The 27,728-nt window shown below is 34.3% G+C and overlaps 1 protein-coding gene across 2 annotated transcripts; it reads right to left on the bottom strand.

The window, feature by feature from the left end:
- Positions 1-1,717: 1,717 nt before the first annotated feature.
- LOC148602204 (uncharacterized) lies at positions 1,718-26,382 on the bottom strand. 2 transcript variants are annotated; one of them, XR_015916986.1, is made up of 10 exons: positions 26,265-26,382; positions 21,004-21,117; positions 17,988-18,428; positions 17,530-17,673; positions 13,848-14,408; positions 11,161-12,959; positions 10,400-10,569; positions 9,735-9,892; positions 4,547-9,442; positions 1,718-4,477 (listed from the first exon to the last, which is right to left on the bottom strand). XR_015916986.1 is itself a non-coding variant. In XM_088554500.1 (9 exons), the coding sequence occupies exons 1-9, from the start codon at positions 26,281-26,283 to the stop codon at positions 9,024-9,026; spliced, it is 3,825 nt and encodes a 1,274-aa protein (XP_088410626.1). In that variant the 5' UTR covers positions 26,284-26,382; the 3' UTR covers positions 1,718-9,023. The 2 variants fall into 2 exon arrangements, 1 of the variants encoding a protein (XP_088410626.1); XM_088554500.1 differs by having other exon boundaries at positions 1,718-9,442.
- Between the last annotated feature and the right edge of the window lie 1,346 nt (positions 26,383-27,728).

The raw sequence follows: 27,728 nt of genomic DNA, 5'->3' as shown, positions 1-27,728 counted from the left end.
TTATTTCTTTCGGATCAGATCGATTATAAAGTCAGCCTCATAAGAGTGGAGGAATAGGTCAGCAAGTAGAGGAGCAGAATTTGTTCCCATTGGAATACAGACCGTTTGTTGAAAAATGCGTCCACCACCGTCAATGTCATCAATCAGAAGCCGTCATGTAGTTTTTGGTTGCGTTCGTTAAGCTCGTTTTTCTGTGTGTGCTTTATGTAACTTTGTGTGACACTGAAAATTTCCTGGCTGTCAAAATTGTAATGGACCCCAAGAAATGCTGCGCTTATACAATCGATATGAGATCATTAAACAATCTAGTATTTATAATAATGCAAGAAATTTTCTAAGTTTACTTTGTTAGGTATTTAATCCCATTATAGGATGTTCGATCGATCTGTGTATAACGCTATAACAGTTTACCAGTTTTGCTAATTTTTTTTTCAAATACAGAAAGTGTCAAATACGAGACACGTCTTTCTCACTTTTATTTTATATGCTATTATCAGTCATTAAACAAAAATCTGAAAAAAGTTATAACGCCAGGAAAAGTAAATTAAGTGGGACGTGAAAATTTCACATCTTACAGGATTGATAACAAATCGGACATGACGTTTACCGGATCTTACTTATTTACCAAGTGACGGGTACAGCTGGCAGAGCAGAACAAGTTTCCCCTTCCAAAATATCTTAATATTTGTCATTTCCTTCTTTTTTGTGTGTGTGGTGGGAGTGCATATTCCAAGTGTTTTAATTTTTATTAGGCTGCCTTGTTTTCTCCGGTATTTCAATGAAAGGGTGTTTTATTTTGTTATCTAAACTGTGTACGTGTGATCATCTGTTTCCTGGTTTAACTTTTTCCGACGCAATCGGTATTGAAAGAGTAATCAAGGGAACCACGATTCTAGCGGAAATCAAAAGAATGTAATCCTGGGATAAAGACTAGACATGGAAAAAGACAATCACAACAAAGAACGTAAAGTAACTAAAATAATACATACAAAGTAACAAAAGTAAATGAGCAACTCGGAATCCACTAAAAAATGTGCATGGTGCATATTGAGTTCGCTTTGACATCACCTGACATTGGCGATGCGATGCCAAACCGTGGCAACCTAACCAATGTAGCTAACAATTTTGCATTTCATTGGACAAATGTGAAAGCAACTGTGAAATTTAAGGCTCCATTGGGGGCACTGGTGTCTTAAATATTTCAAATCACTTTCATATATTGAATTTTTTATATATTGAATAATTGGAAATAGTTTACTTGTTTAACAAATAAATATAATTGAAATACGAAACATAGCAGTGATCATCAGTTCACGAAATAAAATCTTAATCAGATTTGGGTATTAACAGTGGTGGATCCAGGGGATGCAGGGGTAGGCACCCCTCCTTTTTATTGGAAAATTTGTCACATTCCAAAAAGAAATGATAAATTATGTCATAGCACCCCCTTTTTCAGAGTAATCCCGGCTGGCACCTCTCGAGCCCTTTCAAAATGTCTGGATTTGCATCTTGTATAAACAAATCAAGAATATGCGTCGGTAATCTATTTAAAGATAGTACATGTTTGCCATGTACTCGGATTTTCGCTTTTTTCATGTATTTTGTTTACTTTCCCAATTAGAAGCTACGCAATATATATATATATATATATATATATACCGTCACTCGATATCGATGTAAATTTTTTAACAAGAAAAGAAAATAAATTATATTAGCACTTGATTCAATATTTTATTATGATTATATAATTTCAGGTTAAGCCACAAACAAAAGAAAAAAAATTAGAACTAAAAGGATTATAATAATAAAACACGCAAGTTAAGTTATTTACAATTACATGTACATTGACGACAGCTGTAATGTAGTATTTTTCGTTCTCATAATTTGTTTTGTAAATTAGGTGTTGAAACACTGCAACTCTTTGTCTCCAAACCGTACATTTCTAGGAACCCTGTAAACACTTCACATTGTCCAAGTACGTAGTTATGTCAATTAGTGTTTGTTTGATACATGACTTTTTTGTATATATACGGTGAACATTTATGTTTCCATCAAATTACAATAAAATAATATTCAACTTAAACTGGATAAAATGATGAGTAACGGGGGACGTTCTTATAAAAAAAAACACGCAAAATTAATACCGATTACAAAGTTAATTTTGTGGGATAACTTTTGGGTCTTCACCGAAATATGATTATCAGTAACCTAGAGACTTGTTACAAAAAGGTTCAACAACTGTATAATTTTTTTACAAAACATAACCTTCTGAAGCAGTAGATTACAACAATCAATCTTTTTTAAGCAATACAGAGATGCCAAGACGAAACTTGAATAACTGAAATAAGCATCCACCATACCAGACCATTTTTGTAATGCTCCATGAAAAACGTCCGACAAAGAGAAACAAACAACTATTATGGAGCCATGACAGATTGTTTATCCAATAGCCATATGAAGTCGAATTGATTAATGATCTGTCCACTCCATATTCTCAATCAATATTTCAATAGTGGCATCTACAAATGATTTCTTTACTCGGAAACGTGGGGGGGGGGGTGAATTTAGGCAATTCTTCCTAAATGATGGTTAACTTGATATTGTCGACTTCTTTCTATTTTTTGTTGAATTTACAAAGAGTTTGTTAATGTTTTACACGACATGTACCCTTTGCAATAAGCGATTCACATGCGTTAAGATTATTCTGTACTAGTGAATGATCCAAAGATCCAAACGAGTCCAGATACATTTGCTTTTGTTTCATTTATCACAACCTTTAAACTCTATTCTACGTTTTATTGTCAAAGTGCATGTCCCGTCTGATAAAAGTTTATCAGAATTATCTTCGTTCAGTATACATTTACAACGAGGAGTGCATATTATGGTACTATAACTTTCCTGATTACAATTTACCGTCGTTATCATATTTATTAAAATTTGCAGTATAACAAAATTCAAAATACCTAAAACACTGAAGCTTCGTTCCTTGTATTGCACATGGTAAAACCTTTGGGTAATGAAACTGGCTTCCTATTTTGATAATTTTGGTTGGAGTACGCCTTGTAGATCTCCGTATATACATTTGATTCTAAAGCTACAGACTGAGGTTACTTCTTGGAACAGGTGTACAGCATATCTACATTTGCAATATTTATGATTGGTATTTTTGTACTAGTCTCATTTACATTCTTCCTAAATATCAACTGTATTGTCACATGTACATTTCCCCTGAAGAATCTCATTTACCATAAGTCATGTCTCATTTACATTTTCCCCTTTAGCCTTTTGTGCCTAGTTTAATTTTCACGAATATAAATTTACCTTTACCTTAAGGTAATACCCTAAAACATCGGTCACATTCCATTGACATTATATTTGAACATAATCAATGTCGTTTAAAGAAGCAAACATTATATGTTCAATGTCAAGAAAACAAACTTCGTTCTGATATCTCGCTGGGTGGGACTCATTTTAATCAATAGAAACCAACATAGGTCCTAATATTGGCTAATGTAACATTACGTAATTTCATTTCAATACACAATAGACCTTGTCTTAGTTACCATGCGTACTTAGCAATAACCCGTTTTCAAGAAATTATATTTCAAATATTCCTTTGTTATGCATTCTTAGTAAAATTAACCTGCATATAAATACCACCGGTCTTATTTGATATGTATTTTGCCCTCCCTTGAAAGGTCACTTAAGACAGGTGAAATCGGACTTCGGTGACCTTTTATGGGGGACCAAAATCCTGGTCAAATAAACCAGATGGTGTTAATATGCATGTCAATTTTACATTGCACTACTAGGGGCATATTAATCATGTTTCTTAAGACAAATCATTTCTAAATGCAGTTTTTAATTAACCACAAATAAAATCGTGCACGTCCAACGTGTAACTACCTTAAACTATTAACTTGTGTCTCATGTACGTTTACCATAAACCGCGTACTTATGTCTCGTATATATTTGCCATATCCTGCAGACTTGTATCTCATGGACATATTCCCCGAAATTTAAATGGCCTCTGGTCTTACAAATACCATAAGTATACAGTGTTAATGCCTACTTTACATGTACATTATATATGTTTAACTACTCTGTTTATTCCCTAACATAAGAGATAAATCTCATGCTTTTTTTTCTCAATCTTTTGCACATTTTTTTCGCAAAGAGAAATACTCAAACATCCATACTCTTATAATACCATGGTACTCAAACATCCATACCCTTATAGTACCATGGTCAGTCACAACATCCACACCCCTATGTTACCATGGTCAGTCACAACATCCACACCTTTATAGTACCACAGTCAGTCACAACATCCACACCCTTATAGTACCATGGTCAGTCACAACATCCATACCTTTATAGTACCATGGTCAGTCACAACATCCACACATTTATAGTACCACAGTCAGTCACAACATCCACACCCTTATAGTACCATGGTCACTCACAACATCCATACCTTCATAGTACCACAGTCAGTCACAATATCCACACCCTTATAGTACATGGTCAGTCACAACATCCATACCTTTATAGTACCATGGTCAGTCACAACATCCACACCTTTATAGTACCACAGTCAGTCACAACATCCACACCCTTATAGTACCATGGTCACTCTCAACATCCATACCTTTATAGTACCACAGTCAGTCACAACATCCACACCCTTATAGTACCATGGTCAGTCACAACATCCATACCTTTATAGTACCATGGTCAGTCACAACATCCACACCCTTATAGTACCACGGTCACTCACAACACCCATACCCTTATAGTACCACGGTTAGTCACAACATCCCCATACACCTATAGTACCACAGTCAGTCACAACACCCATACCCCTACAGTACCACGGTCGAGTCACAATTTTCATAAATCAAGAATGTTGTAATTAAAACTTTTCTAAAATCTACGTTTATGGCTTCATTAACTTGCATCTGACACGGTCCTGTTCTGTCTTTTCAATGTTTAAATTTGTGTTGCCTTCCCTCGTACTTAATGGGAATATTGATAAACAAAAAAGAGAAAAAAAATGCAAAGAACATAACAACAACAATTCAAATCAAAGCCTAAAAGTACAATGCTAACAATATGAACTATGTTTCAAAGTTGAAATCCATGATTTACCTTTTTAACAGAAGAACATCAATTTATAATCTGTACAACAACCATATTATCCTTCCTAAACTCTTCATTAGAACCTTAAGTCAACATAACTTACCATCAGAACAACTCAGCATCAGAATCTATATCTGACACAACTCACCATCAAATAATATACCTGACACAATAACTTTCCATCAGAATTTATATCTGACACAACTCACCATCAAATAATATACCCGACACAACAACTCTCCATCAAATAATACACCCGACACAATAACTCTCCATTAAATAATATACCTGACACAATAACTCTCCATTAAATAATATACCTGACACAATAACTCTCCATCAGAATCTATATCTGACACAACAACTCACCATCAAATAATATACCTGACACAACAACTCACCATCAGAATCTATACCTGACATAAGTAACTCACCAAATAAAAATCAGTCATCAACTTATTTTATAAAATGGTCAAATTAAGTGAAAAAAGAATCTACTTTAAACATATTACAAAGATTTATTCAAATATCTAAATAAAATTGTTGGTTCTGAACGAGGATGTTATAATTGAATGATGCAATAATACTTCTTCCAGCTGCCATGTATCCGTGTGCCACAATCAATAGTTTTGACTACCTTTATTGATTTATATTCGGTATTCAACCTGCAAATTCCTTATGAAAAAAAAATTGGTTTTAAAAATGATACTTTTGCACTCAAAATGTTTTGACCACTTTACAGAAAATAAGTCAGTACATAACAACTGATAGGAAATAACAACTTACGACCAACTAGAATCAATCACTCCATAAAATCAGTTTTTTATAAGTAGAAAGAGAAGTAAAATGTACAAGAGTTGACCAAACACCTAGAAATAAATATGCTTGTATTTCTATTTTCTACATCAAACTCTGTAGAACAAGAAGGACGATTATATGATTTTTAACAGAAGAAATATTATGCCTTGACCGTTACAAAGTTTCTTAAAAACAGCTGTTAGAAATTAGTCAGAAATACATTTTACTCTGACAACATTGCAGTTCGGAAGAAAATTCAATGGAAGTCATCACATACAGTTTTGAGCTCTAAAATCACTTGTGAAAATTCATTAATCATTTTTAACTATATTTATTTGTCTATGATGCATACAAATTCTGAGAAAATTATACAACTCTTTTTTCAAAAGACCTATGGCGTATTATGACTTAACGTAATTTTAATCTGATACACATTTATTTGCAGTTGTTTTATTACAGCTTTTCTTACCTAAATAGAAACAGAAATTCAGACAAAAAAAAGAATAGAAATGTATTAAAGGAAAATAAAATTAAGTGTTAAGATACAATTATAAAAAATATTTCAGAAATTTGTTTGTATTCAAGAAAATGATATGCAGATGAATAGATTAATATTGAAAAGTGAATCTGAAGCTTTTTCCCCATGATTTATATTCATGCAAATGGATGAATTATTCTGCTATCAGTTTATGTGAGAATTTTTTCGTCTCTTTATGATTTTTTTTATGTAACAATTAACTTTGGCTTTAAATAATGAGTCCACTATTTACGTTATCATATTTATCATTGTCTAATATCTGAATCAATTGTAATATCTTTTATGGAGTACATTTCAGTCTTATGAGAAATAAAATCGTTAATATTTAGCTTAGCTACCTACTTAATATCCAATTTTAGAAGTTTCACATACAGTGATGACGAAAGAGAATGTCACACCAACTAAACTATCTAAGGTACTCCAACTGGATAATATACTCTCAGACATAGATACAAATATCTTAATGAATTATCTAGGTTAAAGTTCTCCATCTCTAGATGATAAGATGTTTGGTCATTTAAACAAGAAAAGACCAATTTATCTCCTGAAAATCAGTTTAAGCTATAATGGTTACATCTAGAGTAAACTTGAATACAGTATGGATTCCTGAAGACCTATTCTACAGAGAAATTGATAAGTTGTCTAATGTCAGTGTGATAATGACATTCAAATACAAAATGTATCAACAAAAAATATCAAAAAATCACAATTGAAGGCCAATTCAGAGACATCCACATCCAAAGAAAATCCTAAAACGTAAAGACAGGAAACTGAGACAATCCCCATACACAATGTAGACAAGAAAATAAAATCCAATAAAATATCAAAATTGAAGGAACATCAATAGCCCATCACATAATGATGAAAAAAAAGGGGGATGGCAAAATTTTCAAACTGACCAAATTCAATGACTTCATTTTGCATTAAGCTAAAAATTGAACTTAATCTGTATTTTTTGGTACTTAAAAACTGTGCAGTTTTAAAAAAAAATTCATTGATCCATTCTCAACTTATTATTTGGAAACTGTCGGAGGACAGACAGAAAGACAAACAACTTTTTGGAAGGTATCACATAATACCTCACCAATTTGTGTGGCTGGGTCTAAAAACAAAGCCAACCCACAAAAATCAAAGCACTGAAAAACTGGGAGTGATATAAGGTGCTTGGGAGGAAAGGCATGTCCTGCTTTACCAGCTACACCCATTACAATGCAAGTCAGTGAGTAAAATCCAGTAAGGGCTGATGGATTGTCAATCTGATGAGAATATCTTGTCTCAATGCTTCGTCAATTCATAATGTATTCAAGTTAACTACTGATGTGACTTCCACGGCGGATTCATCTTTAGACCTTCAACACATGGACATTTCAGTGGGCTACATAGATAGCTTGATGTACATTTCTTTGAAGTTGAAAGTAGAAATAAAACAATTTTTTCCTGTATGTCTGTCAATCCAGCAGCATCATGATAAATATTCGTTATTACATTTGCTAATTTGTTACATCCAATTTGATAATTACCACGAAAATATAATTAGTCTTTGGACACCATTTTTTATGATGAAACTAGTTAATTCAAGTCAGAAAATTTAAATATTTAAGTTTAAAGAAAAACACAAAAAATTTTAACCATAGATAAACCAATCATTCATTTAATTCAAAATAAAAAGAGAAATGTTTTGTTTAAATAACAACATTTTAAATTTGCATAATCCTCAGTACTTCCCTGTACAAACCAACTTTTTCCATCTGGTGTAACTTAGTTACTTATTGAAGATTTCTATTTTCTTTAAATTTTATGCAAAAAAAAATTGTTATTGGGGAAACAGACTTAACAATAAAATCATAAACATTGGCCCTAAATGATCAATTCTCTCACAGTAAATCAAATGGATTAAAATTGGTAATTCATACAGGAACAAATTACCACTGTTCTTTACATAAAGCTCTGAAATTAATGTTAAACAATAAAACCATTACACTTTTATGTATTTTTTTTTAAAACAATATATAAAAGGATTTCTAAAATCAGAGATCCAAATCATTAACAACAACCAACATGGTTTAATCATGTTAAGCATTATCCCACAGTACATGCAGGACATCTCAGTTGCCTTATGATGAAGTAATAAGTCACATGGTACACTTATTCTGCAATGGTATGAATGCTACGATTGGCAAAAACACATGTAGATCTATGACATTTTACTACAAGGATACCAATGACTTGATTGGCAAATTGATGAAATGAAGACTAAATAAGGTCACCAACATTAATAATGTCTCTACCACAATAAATGACCAACAACAATATAACAGCTATCGGCAAATCGAGCTTATTCTGTCAAAGACATTTTGATAATTTAAATCTTTTGATGATTCATATATGAACCCTAAACATACTGTCAGTAATGAATACCTGATATCAAAGATCAACATATTACCATAATTTTTTCACAGAGTACTGGACCATAAAACCACACTTTCCATAAACACAAAAGGGAATGACAAAATGGACCAAAGAAAGTCTAACAGACCAAACATCATCACATGTATTGATCCTCAAAATCATCCCCACATTCCACTGGGTGATTCATTCTATGTTTCCTACTTTGCATGTGTCTCTCAAAGGCATATTCACTACCAACCGTTATATTGCACAGTCTACAATGAAATTCCTGCTCAGGTCCATCAAAATCTGGACCCCAAGGTCTGGGTCCACGCCTAAATGGATTTGCATCTAAGTCATCATCATCATCCATTGGACCTCCTCTAAAAGGAGGCCTTCCATATGATCTACCTCTAGGTCCATCAAAACCGGCTCTAGGTCCTGGAAATCGACCTCGAGGACCATCAAAAAATGGCGGTCTAAACGGAGGTCCCCCTGGGGGTCCTAAAGGTCTTATACCCAACAAAGATGGTGGTCCTCTTGGGCCTGACCCTAATAAGCCTGGGGGTCCATCTTCTGTAATAAAAACAGTATACATTGACTTTTCTAATAGCTTGCAAAAAATAAAAGAACAAATCATAATATGAATTTTTTAATTGTAAAACCTGTATATCATGAACACTTCTTCCAATAAAATATAATTAAAATTATTATTCTCATTCCCTACCTACAAACCCTAGGTTTCCTTGCTGGCAGCAGGAAACAAGATTAAAATTGTGTTTGGCCTAACCCGAAGAAAGATTGCAAACATGTCTATCAATAATTGGGTATAAATTATAATGATAATAATATATAATTATTAGTTTACCTGGTCCCATCTGTAGCTTCCCTCCTGGCCTGTACTTAGGCCATGGACCATGTAGTCCTACTTTTGTCCTGTGTTTCGTACCATTCAGGTGATCTATAATACTATCCTCAAACATGGTCTGATAATTACATTTCTTACATTTGTAAATTTCTGCCTCTCTGAAAAAAAAAATAAAGGAAATACTTGTAATGAACATGTATAATGATTATGATCAGTATGTTAAGTACAGAGGAAGGCAGGCAAAATGTATTAACTAAATACTGCATACATGGATATCTCATTGAGAGAATATTATACAGGTTTAAACATATTTTTCATGGAATTGTGACTTAAATGATAACTTTGTGGGTGGCATGATCAAGTATACGAACCCATAAATTCCCTTTAAAAAGTTCAATTCTGATAATACTTGAAAATTGGGTAGATAAGAAAATTAATTTCCCAATCTGTAACATTTCACACATTGCGTATTTGTATCAGTGGGTTGACATATAAATAGCAAAACCATCATGTTTATATCATTCCTCATAAAATATCAAACTTCAAAAGGCAAATAACAGTCAGATGTAAATGATGCCACTCAAGTGTTTACATAAGTCAACCAAAAGAAAGAATTGATTTCTATGGATTCTCTTATTTTGTATCATTTATGTACAACTATTTACTTGGTAACAAAGTCTTCATCCTCAACTAACAAATCAAAAGCTAATTCCTGTCTGCCTTCTAACTTTGCCATCTTCTTTTTATGGTTTTTACTGTTAAAATGAGCCTCAGCTTGAGAAGGATGAGGAAAGGCCATTTCACAAACATCACAACATTCAGGATATTTTACAACCTACAAAATATAATCATAAATCTGCTGGTACATGATACTGTATAGTGGATAGTTTCAGCATATTTTAGTGATCTGTCTAAAAATGCTAAAATAAATTCCACAAAATATTTTCTCTGACCTTACATCTTTAAAACAATACTTAGCATCTGTAAAAATTAGATTAGGGAATTTTTGTGGATATTTTTATCTTTGTACTGGCCAAAATAAGCCATCAAACCATATGTTTGTTCTCCCTCATTTAAGTCATTTGATTATGAACTAGAAAACAATGAATGCGGATTCATAACTTTCATTCAACATATCATTAACATTGTACAAAAAAGGTAGAGAAATCTGGCATCTAAGTTTTTTGGAGTAACCCTAATTCTTTCTTAAGCTGTTCCTCAAAGAATTTTGTACAAATACGTAATTTAATTTGATTTGTAATAAGTTTTCTGATTGGTTGGGTCTCTTTTTTCTTGTATAAATTGGTGAAATCACATAACAAACACACCTTAATAATAGCAAGTACGGTCCTGATATATACTACTTCCTCCAGCTGAATAATGCTTATATTAAGAGTTAATAACTCATTTTCTTATTTTTACATACCGTAACATCAGCATTGTCTTCTTCAGCTTCTGCAACAACTTCATCTGTTGTTTTACTACCATCACCAGTTGTCTCCCCTTCAGTTTCATCATCTGGTTTTTTCTCAAATGCAGGAACACCTTTTGTCTTTGCTGCTATTTTTGCGAGTGTTGCATCTAAAGCAACCTGATTTTTATAAGCCCTGACTTTTTTCATGTGAGGTTTACCTTCATAATGTTGCTTTGCTTGGTTGGGGTTACTTAATTTAGCTTCACAAAGCTCACAATAAAGAGGTTGTTTCATTGCCTCAATTTTCTGATCCAGTTCTTTCTCATTATACTCAACGTATGATGATTTCTTTTCCTCTTTTTCACCTTCATCTTTATCTACTGGTGTTTCTTCTGTTTTGTCTTCAGGCTTTAGGGGATCAACTTTAGCTATCTTTATTGGCACCGTTCTTTCTTCCTTTATTGATTGCTCCTCTGATTTACGTTTAGGAAATCTTTCATTAGTTTCCATCTCATTAAAACTATTTCTCCTTCCCTCATTATCATTATAACTATTTCTTCTGCCTCCAAACCTACCACGACCCCTGTCAGCTTCACCACGACCAATCCCACCGCGAAAGCCTCCCCTGCCTCTAAAATCTCCAAGTAAGCTGCCTCTATGTCTATCCTCCAATTCATCCCTTCTTTCTCTTCTTTCAAATTCACCAGGTCTGTCATCAAATGGTGGTCGTTGTCTGTCATCAAAAGGTGGTGGTCCTCTGTCATCAAATGGAGGTGGTCCTCTGTCATCAAATCTTCCTCTCAGACCCCTGTCATCAATTCTACCTCTTGCACCCCTGTCTTCAAATCTACCTCTTGGTGCCCTATCATCAAATCTACCTCTTGGGCCTCTGTCATCAAATCTACCTCTGGGGCCCCTATCATCAAAACTTCCATGGCCCCCCCCTCTAAGTCCTCCTCTGCCAGCAGAAAATTCATCTCTGTTTCTGTCTGTGTCATCATATCTGTCCCAAAATGAGTCACCTCTCCGGTCATCTTCCCTCCCTCCTCTACGACCTCTGAAACCACCATCATCATCAAACCTGCCTCTTCCTCCTCTACCACCTCTGCCTCGACCTCGGCCTCTGAATCTATCTTCCCTTTCATAAGGATCCCTTTGGGAGCCAACCATCCCTGTCATGAATGGTTTGTCTTCCTGAGGCCCTTCATCATACAAGTCTGGTGGTGGGAGACTTGGTTTATCATATCCTCTATACTCATCCCTTGGGTATTCTTCAGGATGATGGGGAGGGCCTGGTGGTAATCTACTTCCTGGTCTAGTTCTCTGATAGTCCTGTGGATATCCTTGGTCTGGTTTGTCACTATGATCTCTTCCCCATCCTGGTCCTTGCTTTTCTCTACCCCAACCAGGGCCTTGATTTTCTTTACTCCAACCAGGTTCTTTATTTTCCCTGTTCCAATTTTGACCTTGGTTATCACTGCTCCATTTCTGGCTTTGATTACCTTGGTTCCAGCCTGGACCGGAGGAATTGCTTGATCTGTTATAGTCATAACCAGGGGTTTGATAACTTCCACTCTGCCCATATGCATTCTGGTTGTTATCATTGCCCTGAGTGTAGCCAGCTCCACTCTGGTAACCTCCTTCTGGACCTGATTGATAGCTGCCTGGTCCTTTCTGGTACCCATCTCTACCTGGTCCCTGTAATTGATAGCCAGCTGGCCCTTGCTGGTACCCATTGTTACCTTGACCTGATGGGTATCCAGGACGACTCTGTGACGAGTAACCTTGATTCTGTTGGTTACCAGTACTTCCTGGAGATGAAGCATTAAAAATAAGAATTTTATTATATTTCTACTGTGATTTCATTTTTATTTGTTGGGTTCCTGTGGATGAATGTTTACTATGTCTCAGTGAAGTGACACAGTGAGGAAGCCATACAGAATGGTCAACATCCTGTCACCCTTAATTGTTTAAGCAAACAGGAAGCCTTATAGAGTAGTCAACATCCTGTCACTCTTAATTGTTTAATCAAACAGAATAGCAATTGTTTAACAGCCCCATATAGCCATTCAGGCTATCTGAGTGTTAATCAAAAATAAATCATAAGAGACAGACATTCAGTATTCTCCTTTCTTCTTGTTTTTCCACTGAAAAAGGTTGTCATAAAAGTGACATGGTTTTACCACATTCTGTTAACCATTAAGTAATTTGACTTACTGGAAATTTTACTCTGGAAAATTCTTACAAAATCTTGAGCAAAAGTAGTTTTATTTCACTATTTACCGGAAATGCAGAATTTTTCTTCATTGAGCCATGAACCACCAATTCAAATATTCAAAGAAATGTCCTCTAACCATGGAAATTGATACCCACGGAAATAAATGAAACCACAGGAAATTACTGAATATCAGTCCTACTCTTAATATAAAAATTCCCGAAATTTAAGTTGTTTTTTTCCACATGTGGATTTCTTAATTAAAAATGTCCTTGCCTTGTAAAAATTGAGTCTAATCTTAGCCTTTGACCTATGAACTGACAGTCAATAGGATACTATCCATTCAGTGAGTGACAAGTTTAATGAAAATTTACCAAAATATTCTAGAATGTTCAAAATAGTGGTACAGACAGTATATAAGTGAACCAATAGTACGATAAACATAGAAAACAGACCAATTAAAGCAATTTACACTTATTCTTGCCTTGATTTTGCTGATATCCTGGTGCATTTTGAGTATGTTGGTAACTAGACATACTCTGACCCTGCTGGTAACCAGTGCTTCCCTGTCCCTGCTGGTAACCTGTGCCAGAAGCACTAGGTGCTTGCTGGTAACCAGTGCCAGGTGTACTAGGAACTTGCTGGTAACCAGTGCTTCCCTGTCCCTGCTGGTAATTTGAGCCACCTTGAGACTGCTGGTATCCTGTACTTTGACGGTAACCAGTCTGAGGTTTGTCATAGGAACTTCCCTGTGGAGTTTGATTCTCTGGTTGACTTGATGGATATCCAGTACTTTGAGAAGAGTCGTATCCCTGTGAAGTATAATTGCCTGCTTGGCTATAACTCCCACCACTCTGATAATTCTGAGCTTTATTATCTTGTTGATAATGTGATGCAGGTTGTTGGTAAGAAGATGGGTAGCCTTGGTAAGTTGATGGTGTAGTTGTTGGTGTTTCTGGAGTTACTTCCCTTTTGGGTTCTGCAGGAGGTGGTGGTTGGGGTTGTTTCCCTTGGTAATCAGTTCCAGATTGATACTGATAGCCACCTAAATAAAAAAAAACAAAATATTTTGAAACCACCAGGTAAACACTTAAAATACTAAAAATTATATACAAATACTTGAAAATTTTTGTTCATAAAACATGAACTTACACACGCTTCCGAGCTGGGTATACTCCCACTTGTACAGGAAGTTGATATTGAACAGCACTTAACAATCACTTGGAACAAATGTCATATCCATAAAAACCCACACACTAAATTTGAAATCAATCCATCCATTAGGAGCAGAGATTTTTGTGATGAAAATTTTGTCTCTCACTCCATACAGAAAGAAGTTACTAAGTCCCTTAAAACAGGATGTTGATATCAGACAGCACCCAAAATTACTTAGCTTACAATGTATGCGACCTCTATATAAAATCACTTACAGAACAGGAAAATTAATTCATCCATTAGAGATAACCGTGATGAAATTCAGATGGATGAAAGACAGGACAAACGGAATGGACAAGGTGATTATAACTACCCAATAAACCCCACTGAATCAGTACAAATATATTTTTTGAAAATACAAACTGAAATTAACAATAAGGGCAACTCAAGTACAGAGACAGAACTTGTACAATTTTAAAATTGTTTGTATTGCTTCTGAATTATGTACAGCCACTATTCTATAAGAAAAGACCAATATTTGATCTCTGCATCACTGTCACAGGATTTCCTCAATATTTGATCTCCGCATCACTGTCACAGGATTTCCTCAGAATTTTTTCAATGGAATTTTAGACAAATTAGGTTTTTGACAGATTTACAAGAATCTGCCCTTGTAATGTTCATTTCCAGTGCATCAATGAATCTATAACTCAGTTTCCCAAAATTCTATGGAAAATCTTTTTTCCTTGATTCTGATAGTGCAAATGGTCGAATTAAAACTTTCAAAATGGTGGGTTTTTCATTGCCACTACCTGATTCTTACAGAGACTGATACTTAATGAAAGGTTGTGTTTATCAGCCGGTTTTAATAGTAATTCTTATCAGGGTTTTTTCTACAATTTAGAAGCTTTCGCCACTTTCACGTGTGAAAATAAAGTAATTTTATGTGATTTTTTCAAGAGATCATTTGCATCTGACATATGATATTTCAATATACCGGGGTATTGTAAACTTATAAAAGGGAAACCACCTCCTACCCTACAAATCTTTAAACTACCTTAATGTAATAAACTACTCCTACTTGAGGTATGAAATCTATATATATCAAATTGAAATATTTACTGGTACTAAGTTATAATTTCCCCTATGTTACCTCAAACTTTTTAATTGGATTCTGTTTTTAGCTCAATTTTCAACTGTCAATTTCCTTTAGTTTATATTAAAAGCAGACCATATTATAATGACAATTTAATGTATTATTCCCGGATAATATTCTAGCATTTACGCTTCAATTTAGATGTAGAAATAAAACAGACAATAAATTTTAATGTTGTTTAGATGCATAAGTAACAAAAAGTTAGGGAATTGGCTCAATAGAACTATTTACTCATATTTGACCTTTAATGACTTTTAGTTAATGTGTGCAAGAGTAATCAAGGGAACCAAGATTTAACAGAAAATCAAAAGACACAGCAAGGAACATGAAGCAACCAAAATCACACATACAAAGAAATAAAAGTAAAAGAGAATTTCAGACTCCACCAAAAACTTTGAGCATGGAACAAGTGTACCAGTGGGGTAAGCATCCTTTGCTTTTCTAAAAACACCAGCAGAGATGTTCATAAAGTCATATGATTAACTCACATGCATGATTCAAAACAATCGGTGGGCCATTAACATTCAAAACATTTAATTACATACAGATTTCAGATGATGCAATGAGACTTGTGCTAGAAAATCACTGCTGATTCTGTGGCCACACTAACAATACAATATGACACCAACAGTGTTTGTATTTATTGCCAACTATATCATTTTTTCATATTCTCCTATAAATGTGAAACTGAACAATAATGACTACTTCTATCTCAGGTTACTAATGTGATACTGAACAATGTTGGCTATTTCTATCTCAGGTTACTAATGTGATACTGAACAATAATGACTATTTCTATCTCAGGCTACTAAAGTGATACTGAACAATATTGGTTATTTCTATCTCAGGTTACTAATGTGATACTGAACAACATTGGCTATTTCTACCTCAGGCTACTAATGTGATACTGAACAATGTTGGCTATTTCTATCTCAGGCTACTAATGTGAAACTGAACAATGATGACTATTTCTATCTCAGGCTACTAATGTAAAACTGAACAATAATGACTACTTCTATCTCAGGCTAATGTGAAACTGAACAATAATGACTACTTCTATCTCAGGCTACTAATGTGAAACTGAACAATAATGACTACTTCTATCTCAGGTTACTAATGTGATACTGAACAATGTTGGCTATTTCTATCTCAGGTTACTAATGTGATACTGAACAATAATGACTATTTCTATCTCAGGCTACTAAAGTGATACTGAACAATATTGGTTATTTCTATCTCAGGTTACTAATGTGATACTGAACAACATTGGTTATTTCTACCTCAGGCTACTAATGTGATACTGAACAATGTTGGCTATTTCTATCTCAGGCTACTAATGTGAAACTGAACAATGATGACTATTTCTATCTCAGGCTACTAATGTGATACTGAACAATGTTGGCTATTTCTATCTCAGGCTACTAATGTGAAACTGAACAATGATGACTATTTCTATCTCAGGCTACTAATGTGAAACTGAACAATGATGGCTATTTCTATCTCAGGCTACTAATGTGAAACTGAACAATGATGACTATTTCTATCTCAGGCTACTAATGTGAAACTGAACAATGATGACTATTTCTATCTCAGGCTAATGTGAAACTGAACAATACTGGCTATTTCCATCACTGTTAAACAGACCAACAGAAATTTTGAACACCTTGACAGATCATCACTGTGGTATTTTCTGTCTCAACTTAAAAAAATATGAGTTATTCTGTGTATAGTAAGAAATTAAATACGGCACATGTAAATATACTATATACTACATGTAAAGAGCAATTGGCAATGAATGGTAAACATTTGAAATATATTTCATCTGCATGGAACATAATTACACACTGGTACTCACCTGAACCCTGTTGGTACCAGCTACTATTTCCCTGCTGCTGATATCCTGTTTGTTGGTAACCATAACTAGATCCTTGTTGGTAAGATGGTGTAGTTTGCGTGTTACTTTGAGTACTAGGAGCTTGCTGATAACTCGTAGATGAAGCTGTCAATTAATAGATAGTAGCATTATTCTTGAAGATATACATATAATTTTAGTAACCCCTTACAGAGTTTGTGAGGTGGTCAGTTACTTTCACAAATTATCCATTTTTTTTTCAAATATGAAAAAGGATGTATGAATCTAATTTAAGTACATATACAATGACTTGTGACATCTATGTTTTATCAAAGCTGTTTATTTCTCATACATCAACTACATTCAGTACATTTGAAGTAAAATATTTATATATTCAATGCATGGTGGTTTGGATTTTTTTTATACTAACAAGCCTTCCCTACATTTATCTCCTTTAATACCTGTTGTACTTGTCTGGTACCCTGTCGTCGATGGCAGAGGGGGTTTATCACTGGATCCCTGCTGCTGAATGCTAGATGAACCAGTCTGTGAACCTTGGTACCCTGCTTGCTGGTACTGCTGTTGATAATTTGACCACATCTGTTGGTATTGTTCTGGCGTATAGTTGCCATACTGAGAGTAGTTGTACTGTGAATATTGTTGACTGTTACCAGAAGAACCAGTACTACTGGTAGAGTATTGACTGGGAGTCTGAGATGTACTGTACTGTGATGATGCAGTGGTCTGTGCAGTTGTGTATGAACTGTTAGCTGTTGTTGTTGTGTAACCAGCTGATGATGTAGAATATTGCGTTGAGGGCGGAGGCTGAGAAGGTTGTGGTGGCTGTGATGGTTGAGACTGTGATGGTTGTTGATACTGTGCTGACGAATAGTAATTGTAACCTAAAATCAGAAAATAAAATTTTTAGAAAAAATGCACAAATTTACACAGAAGAACCATAAGTTTAAATGAATTAAAATTCAAAAGCAACATGGCACATGATTACAATAGTTCCACAAAGGTTTGGTGATATCAACACAAAGTAATTAATCTACAGAAAATTTACCTAACACACATGTATACAAAATTTGAAGGCCTTAATAGAAAACATGGGGCTTTTAATTTTAATGTCGCAGAGACAACATATACTAGCTCTAATCTTAAATCTAAAAAAAGCTTCACCAAAAGCAGCATGATACAGCCGCAGTGGTTGAACCCTGAACAGTTGGGACAAGTGTGGACACAATATTAGTTTTTAACACACTTAAGCATAAAGACTTACAATTTATCATGGATAACATCAAATGGTTTTGACACTATTTTGCACAAAATTTTATATTAAATTAAAAATGTAAAATCAGACCAAAAATAAACTGTTATTACAGAGATAAGTCGCGCTTGTTTGACATTGACAATATAATGCTGTGTTTGTTAAATTAATTTTTTGTGTTGCTTTCATATTTTGTATAATAATAAGAAATCACAATATTATCATTTTCGTGTTACCACTGCAAAATGCACTAGGCGACAGATGGATGTTGAAATGAACTTATCAGAAAACTTAACATTAAACTTTAACATTAAATTTCTTAAGTCAACAGACCATGACTGTGGAGGTATGTGCATAAAATTGGTATGAATTTGTGATGCAATGATGGTAATGTATCAGTACATCAAATATCATTGACCTAGCATAAGCAGTTCATGTTAAAATGAACTTGTCAGAAAACTTAACTTTAAGTATGTGGACACTGTCGCCATTGTCGGAATAGCATAAACTAAGTCTCGCCTTCCGTGACTTTCATCACAAGCAAGACAAAAAGTTTTTTTATGTGTGGTACCCTTTGACCCCTTACAACTAGAAAAACGGAAGAGATATCTGAAATCTGATTGAAAAAGGCAGGCAGGGATTTTTATGAAGAATGCAATGAAAAAACTTTTTTGAAATCAGACAAAACATAAACAAGAGGCTCCAAGGAGCCTGAATCACTCGCCTGGTTATTTTTTTTTGTCTTTCAAGGGCAATAACTTTAACAATAAGCAGTCAGACAATTCTGACCCAAGGAACACCTTGGTATGACTTATCATAAGGATCTTTTCATCAACTGAAAAATCATTCTATCTACTAGTATTATAATTTTCAAGATGTTGGCTGAAAAATGAAAACTGCTAAAAATATAATTTTTTGCCTTTCAAGGGCAAAAACTCTAATAAAGAGTTGTCAAACAAGTTATGTCCACACAAACTTTAGTCGGTTGTATAATAAAGATCATTTCAGAAATTGAAAATTTCATTCTATCTAACTTAATTTTCAAGATATTGGCTGAAAACTGTAAAAAAAAACATTCACCTTTCAAGGCCAGTAATTCTTAAAAGGAGCTGTCTGCCAACTTGGATCTCTGAAGACTTTTGTAGACCTTATAATAAGGATCATTTCAGCAATAAAAAGAATGTGGCAAAACCTAATGGTTGTGGAGATATATGCAAAAAACTACTGTCAGACCCCTATGTTCTATTTTTAGTAGCAGCAACCATGTTTTTCGACAAATCAAAAATTCCAACATCAGTTCAATGCAGGATACCCCAAGGAACATTCATGTCAAGTTTAATTCCAACTGGTCAAGTAGTGTTAGAGGAGACGAGTATTGAAAAATTGTTAACGACAGACAACAACGACATCAGACGCCAAGTGATGGCAGGTGAACTAAAACGTCAATTTCTGGGAGTGTGGCCACTTTGACCCCATAAACTTAGAAAACTATAAGAGATATCCGAGATCTGATTGAAAAGTCAGGCAGGGATTTTCAAAAGGAATCCAATAATAAAAATTTCGAAATGGGACCAAAAATATAAAAAATAATTTTTGGGGTGTTGCCCAACTTTGACACCCTATAACTTGAAAAATGGTCACAAACACATAGAATCTGCTGATACATTGGTTTATCAGAATTAAACAAGGAACAAAAAACAAAAAAAAAACAAAAAAAGAATAATCAAAATCTGAAAAAAAAAAAAAAAAAATTCTCCATGGGTTTTAATCAAACTCCTATTTTTACCCCTTTAGGCCCCCTTTTTCTAAAACAGTAAGGGCCACAAAGTCCAAATTGAAAATGAACCTTCCTTCAGTGGTAACTAAAATCACATAAAAATGTCAGAACAATTGGTCAACCACAACTTAAGTTACTGCACGGAAATAAAGTGTCCCCAGACGAAGACGATGACACCAATGACGACTGTGCCATAACATTATGTGTGCTAATTATTTGCAGTCGTATAAAAATTGTTTGACCCACACCTGTCCTGAAAAATGGATCTTCTCAATTGCCCATTATAAAAAAAAACTGCCAAGACAAGATTTCCCTACTTACATATAAGTATATACTTCTTTTTTGGCCTTCAATATAGTCTGTAAAGTATACTCTTTGTAGCAACAAAAAAACAGAGATAGGTTTGAAACAGGACATTGTTTTTACTTACCTGATGAGTAATTATCAGAAGGATATCCAGACTGTTGGTACTGGGAGTATCCTCCCTGTCCTCCTGGAGGAGGTGGAGGAGGAGCTGCACTACCCCCTCCTGTCATATACCCTCCTAAAATACAACAAAAGCTTGTAATAACAGCTTCTTCTTATCAGAAAAGAATATGGACAGATGAATAATGAAACATTAGCTGTAAAATTGAATTTACTCTATGAATTCATGATGTGAAAACAAAATATATAAAAGATGTGACTAAGACTTGATAAGACCATGCAGTGTTTTGAGACTAATGAAGCATTATACCTTGTAGGTTTCACCTGTCTCATATTATCCAAATTAGAAACATATGATTTTCCACCAAATTATCTCCCTTTAGTTTAAAAAAACACAAGCAAAAGAGAATTAGTAACTCAGTTTACGTTCTAATCACTCTCTGTTCAAGGATTTTAATATCTCAGTTACCTGTTTGGCCATTTACACTACTGTCAACCAAAATTTAAATTCTCCACTCTTCATAATGGAGTCACTTATGTCCATCAAAGTAACAACTAGGATAAAATTGTTCCATTTCTTTACTTTTCAATATTTTTTTCTGTCAATAACTGAGAAATGTTATTAAACTGCTAGAACCATGAATTATACCTTGGTATAAAGACAGGAAGAGTCAACAATTTCTGAAATGGTGACTCCATTGTGGAGAGTGGACACACTGTGACTCCTCTCACAATACATCCACTGTGAAGATTGGAGAAATTTGTGTTGACAGTAGTATATATTGGCTGCATAATAACAGGCATTTGAACTGATTTTGTTAAATTTTTAAGGCTAATTAGTGGGTCTTAGTATTTAGTATGAGGAAGGCATCAGCTTTACATGTAAGTGCGAGTAAGTCCAAAGCAAAAGTATCAGGGTTTCAACAAATTAGACTTCATACCATTTATCATTTTGTCTAGTTCGTTTAGAAATTTTTCAGCAGTAATAAGTGGAAGAAGGCAAAGGGAATTCCAAATATTGGTAAAAATTACCAGAAGAACTGTTTCGGGTTGGGCATATATTGCAGGGTTTTAATAAGATACTTCCAACTGGAAGTAGCTTTTTTGAAAAATAACAGACGTCTTTTGCACATTTTGTGTAGCCTGCATTTTTAATATTTTTGAATCTTCAAAGTATCCCGATATTTTGCCTGGACAAAAATTTTCTCAAGTGTCAGTATGATGCCTTTCTCACAAACTTCTATACATTTAAGATCGAGCTATGCTTGCTTATTATGGGTTTAAAGGGTGTTTGTCAAGTACATGTAAATCATATATGAAGATCTCCCTACATGTAAACACACCATATATCAATTTCCTGTGACATGGCTCTCATTGGGTTAATGGTCATTGATTGTAATGAAGTCCAATAATGGTATAATCTAATATCAAGGACATGTAGGGAGGTCCCACCTGCAACCATCCATCTTTGTTTAAAATTGTGTATGCATGTGCCAAGTTTTTATGTAAACTTTATCCATTCCTAGTTGTTCTACATTAAGATAGCTTACTTGCTTGTACATGCAGTGATACTGTATAATAAGAGTTAAGCAAAATCAATAAAATAAAATAATTTTAACAAAAATCATTTCTAAAAACATTGATTGGGGTAAGAAGGGGCATGTGCCATTTATCACATTCTACAAAATCTCCCATTTCAATTGAAATTGCTTAAGAACTGCCCATTGAAGTTATTTTGAAGTACAGTTCTGGCTTTAAACCACATAGAAGCATATGATTAGTGATTCATGCACTTTTTAATTCCAAATTTTTCCTAATTGAAAATATTTCAGTAGCTCAGTAGGCCTTGTAGAGACTGTATTCAAAAATAAAAGTGCAAAAGAAAATTGTCCATTGGAGATATTAACACATAAAATTCTGTTGCATTCTACTACAGAAAAGTACAGGAAAATTTCCTGCCAGAATTTTTACACTATAACCAGTCAAAAAATGTTCACAATAGATAGATCCTAGGAAATGAGCATAAAAGAGTAGTTTTTTGGATGTAACAAATATATTTGAACACTTTCATTGATTACCTTGAGATATGATAAATCTCCCCCTGCCTTGTTTTTAGAAAGAACTATATAATTCATCATCTTCCAAATATACAGAAGATGTTTTCAAAATGTTGGAATTTTTTATTCACAACATATTTGTCCTGTGTGGTGGACGCATTTTTCAACAAACGGTCGGCATTCCAATGGGAACAAATTCTGCTCCTCTACTTGCTGACTATTCCTTCACTCTTATGAGGCTGACTTTATAGCTGATCTGATCCGAAAGAAATAATATCGTTTAGCTATAGTCGGCGTCACATAAATAACATACTGTTAAAATTTGAATAAAAATATTTTCTACGACTTTATTGACACCTACCGTCGTTTAAATTGTCTTAAATGACTTGCTCATTCGTTTAGCCAAACGGCTTCTTCCTAAACATTGAATCGTTAAATTCCGGTCAGATTTTAATTCAAGGTGGCAATATTTACATTGTAAAAAGTCGGCCATGTTTACAGTGATCGGGTTGCTAGGAGATGTTGTTTACGTTTAAATGGTTTGTCCAAAAACCGAAGAACCCAGAATGCAATTCGGCGTTATTTCGGATATCTCGGATTTATTTTACGCGAACAACGTATAATACCGAGAAGTTGATCAAGCAGACGATTGTCACCGGAGTTCGACGGGAACTTACGCACTTCGTTTGTAAACAAATCGTCCCGTAAAAACCAACATGGCGGATATTAGTATGGGATTTTCCCGTAAGGATTTGTTACGCATGATTTAAGCTAATAAGCGACTTGTTTTTGAGAAGCTGTTTGGCTAAACGAATGAGCAAGTCATTTAAGACAATTTAAACGACGGTTGGTGTCAATAAAGTCGTAGAAAATATTTTTATTCAAATTTTAACAGTATGTTATTTATGTGACGCCGAGTATAGTTCCTATAATCTCAGTTTCCGCTAAATAGATGACGTATTATCTTTAAGCAATCCTAATTTCGGGGATTTGATACATCGCATCTACCCCAAAGACCTTGAGATAAAAGATACTACAGACACTGTGAGGTCAGCCTCATATCTTGACCTACACTTAGAAATCAATGGTAAAGGAAAACTATTGACCAAACTTTACGACAAACGTGGTGACTTTTCATTAAGAATTACCAAATTTCCTTTCATCTGTGGCAACATCCCTTCAGCACCTGCGTTTGTTTTCATATCACAACTCATACATTATGCCAGATCTTGTCGTAACCACGCAGATGTTTTGTATCATGCTAGACTTCTTACAGTCAGACTTCTGGAACAAGGTTATGTTGCTACAAGTCATCACTACAGAAGTTTTATGGTCGCCATGATGAACTCGTCAATTGTTACGATGTATCCATCTGCACCATGAAAACTGCCTTGTTCATCGTGTCATAGTTTTCCTTTCCTCTTTCCTCTACCCCGAACTGACTTTTCATGAGCAACTCGGCAGGTGTTTCTAGAAAAGCAGAGGATGCTTATCCCACTGGTGCACCTGGTCCATGCTCCCAGTTTTTAGTGGAGTCTGAGCTCCTCATTTGCTTTTGTTACTTTGTATCATTTTAGTTACTTAATGTTCTTTGTTGTGTATGTCTGTTTTCCATGTTTGGTCTTTGTACCTGGATTGCTTTAGTTTGATTTCTGCTGGTACCTTAGTTTCCTTGTTTACTCTAATCCTTTTTTGCGTCTATTTGATTGACTTTGAACTGTGGTACCATCGTATCTGTAAACCTTATGATTGCTCAAAGAGGGAGATCTTCCTCTTTTCTAATAGAGAAATTTAGCATGCTGCCCTTTTTCACAAAAATATAGGATAGTTTTGCTAAAAATCCAAGCATAAAGACCACACAAAGATATAAATCTATGATAATTTTGTTTAATTACTAAGGGTTTCTAATAAAAATTTGAGTAATTAGTACAAGAGGATTAATTATTTGTTGATTGTTGAATGACAGGGTAAGAAACTCGCTCAATTTCCAGCCAGTCCTGAGTACAATTTTTCAATATATTTACTATATGGCTATATCAAGTTTTGCTTAAATTAGCCAGCCCTGCCAAAAAATAGCCAGTCTCGGGCTGGCGGGCAGGCTATAATTTCTAACTCTGTGAATGATTGCCATGTTAGATAAACATTTTAATTACAATGTATATCAATATAATTAGCTTATTAGAATATAATTTGGGCAATATTTCTGCTAAGAGGGAGATTTTGGAAGAGAAATTTAAGTAAGAGAGGATTTGTCTCTCCCTTGTAGCAGATCTGGCAAAATCATTTTTCAACCTGTCGGACATTTGGCTGGCAACCTAACAAAATCTGCTGGACCAAACAATTATCTGCCAGACCGAAATCATTTCTCTGATCCAATTTAAATTTGCCTTGATTCGGACGCCATATTTAAACTGGAAGTTCCGGCTGACGTGTGTCTAATAAAAAAAATGTACCAGACATCTGGTCCAGAAATCACACAAATTTCACCGGACAGGTGGCTAAAAATACTAGTCATGCCTGACAAGGTATGGACCATTTAATAGCAAATAATGTTGGTTTGACCTAATAAGACTTAAGACTATGTCACATGACAAGTGTTCATGTGGGGGCCTAGTTTAGGCACTGTAGAAATGACAGAGGCACACAAATAACATGCATGCATGCTGCATTGTTTTTATTATTTTTGTTTGAAATACTACATGTAAATGTTAATGAAAAGAAAAAGGAAGGAATGGGGACAATACCAATTTCTGAAAGATGCATGGAAGAAAGGGTATTTCTGTTCTGTGATTTAACTTAAACTCCAGCAAAAATTAATACAAATGTATAAGGCACAGGGTGAACCTTTGACAACCCTGATCACTTTATTATTGCTGCTTCATTGGGGAATGGCAAAAATGTCCCCTGCGTCTGAGATAGTGAGATGGGGGTAAGTTACACCAGAGTTGTTCTCAACTTATTAGAACAGAAAAATCAATAATCAGGCCCCAACACTAGCAGCACATTTTAAATAAAACTACAAAATTAAATATGCATGGGCAGTATGAGTTCTCTAGGACAATAAATGGTAGAGGAACCCGCAGAACATTGCGCAAAATCTAGCCGGCTCGAACAGCACGTTCACTTTCTATTTCTTAATCGTGCAAATTTAAGTTGAAGACACACAAAATAGGGAGGTAATTACATAGATATGGTTCTCATTTTATACCTGAAGCACCCGAAGACATTGCTTTGGTGTTAGTGCTTTAGAAATTTAGATTTTTTTCAGATTCATCAAATGAAAATTAACCAAGTGTTAGCAAATAATACATCCCGCAGCAAATTATGAAACATCTGAAGACCGAAAATAATTTCTGTTTAAAAGTACAAAAGAACGACCGGCTTTAAAAAATATTCTGGGTGGACGTGTCCAGGGACGGTGGGTGACCTGGCATGCTGTATAAAGTAAGATGTCTTTAAATTTCATATATTTTCATTAAATATTCTCAGTACCATAAATATTCAAGCATATCTATATTTTATATAATATTAATATAAAGTCCCTGGTTGAATCATCAACACTGTCTGATTCGATAAAAAATGAACAATCAATAATTCATACTACCTGTTGCTGGTCAATCTCCTACTTCTCCTACAATCTCCTACTTCTCCTACAATCTCCAATTCTCAAAATACCTAACAAAAATTTCCGAACATTTAAGTAGTTAAATACATGTATGTTCTATTACTAAAAGCAACTACAGTTTTACTTTATTATTTATACATATATCTTGAATTCTTTATATGTCAAAGAGATATCTGCGTATGTATTTTACAAAGAGGACATTCTGTAACAAAATGAATCTCTTCCTCAGTTTTTTTTTTCTAGTGTACAGTATAGACATTTTCTATTAAGTTTACTATGGTTTTTAAAAAGTGAGAAAATAGTCTAATTTTATAAATACACCGCCTAAACAAAAATTCTCTCTTTTTTTTTCAAAACTAACAGATTTTTTTTAACCATAGTATACTAGAGTACCACGAATTCACATTGAAGTTGATGAAGTTTTTTGCAATATATAAATGCATCATGCAAAAGTTCACTTTCTAAATTTATTAATATATGATAATATTTCGACGTTGTTAACGTAACAATTAAGTACATGTACATTGGGTACCTCCCAAGTTCTGACATGACAGCATATATTATGAAGGTACTGAATTTTTACTGGGAAGTCACGTGACTTCGGAGTCTTAAAACCCTGCTTATGAGGATATATCTGTCGCTCAACGGTGACCAGAGACCCCCCCTCCGTAAATAGTGCCAGATGATTGAGATCTAATTTACACACATTGGAGGTTATTTATATATACTTTCACTTTACAAAAACGTGATCTTGTTGCATAGAAAATAAAAGATGGTTTTTTTTTGTCGATAAGTTAACACTAAATAATTACACACACGCACGCACACTAACACAGATATATAAATAAAGGATTTACAATACTTTACTGCTGAATTAATGTAAAATATTAGATTGAAACCCTGATTCATAGATAAAATTATTATGTGAATCCTTTTTTTTTTTCATAAAAATGAGAAACTTCGTTCAATTCTCAAGAGCTTCTCAGTAGATGATATAGCTATAAACAGCTTATAAAGGACAGTGTTTATTCTATCTGTAGGTACATA

This window comes from Perna viridis, chromosome 12 (assembly GCF_037379345.1).
Source record: "Perna viridis isolate PV_CMFRI_1.1 ecotype Kerala chromosome 12, ASM3737934v1, whole genome shotgun sequence".
NCBI lineage: Eukaryota > Metazoa > Mollusca > Bivalvia > Mytilida > Mytilidae > Perna > Perna viridis.
The sequence above is the reverse complement of the archived record's forward strand: the minus strand, read 5'-3'. Positions and strand labels throughout refer to the sequence as shown.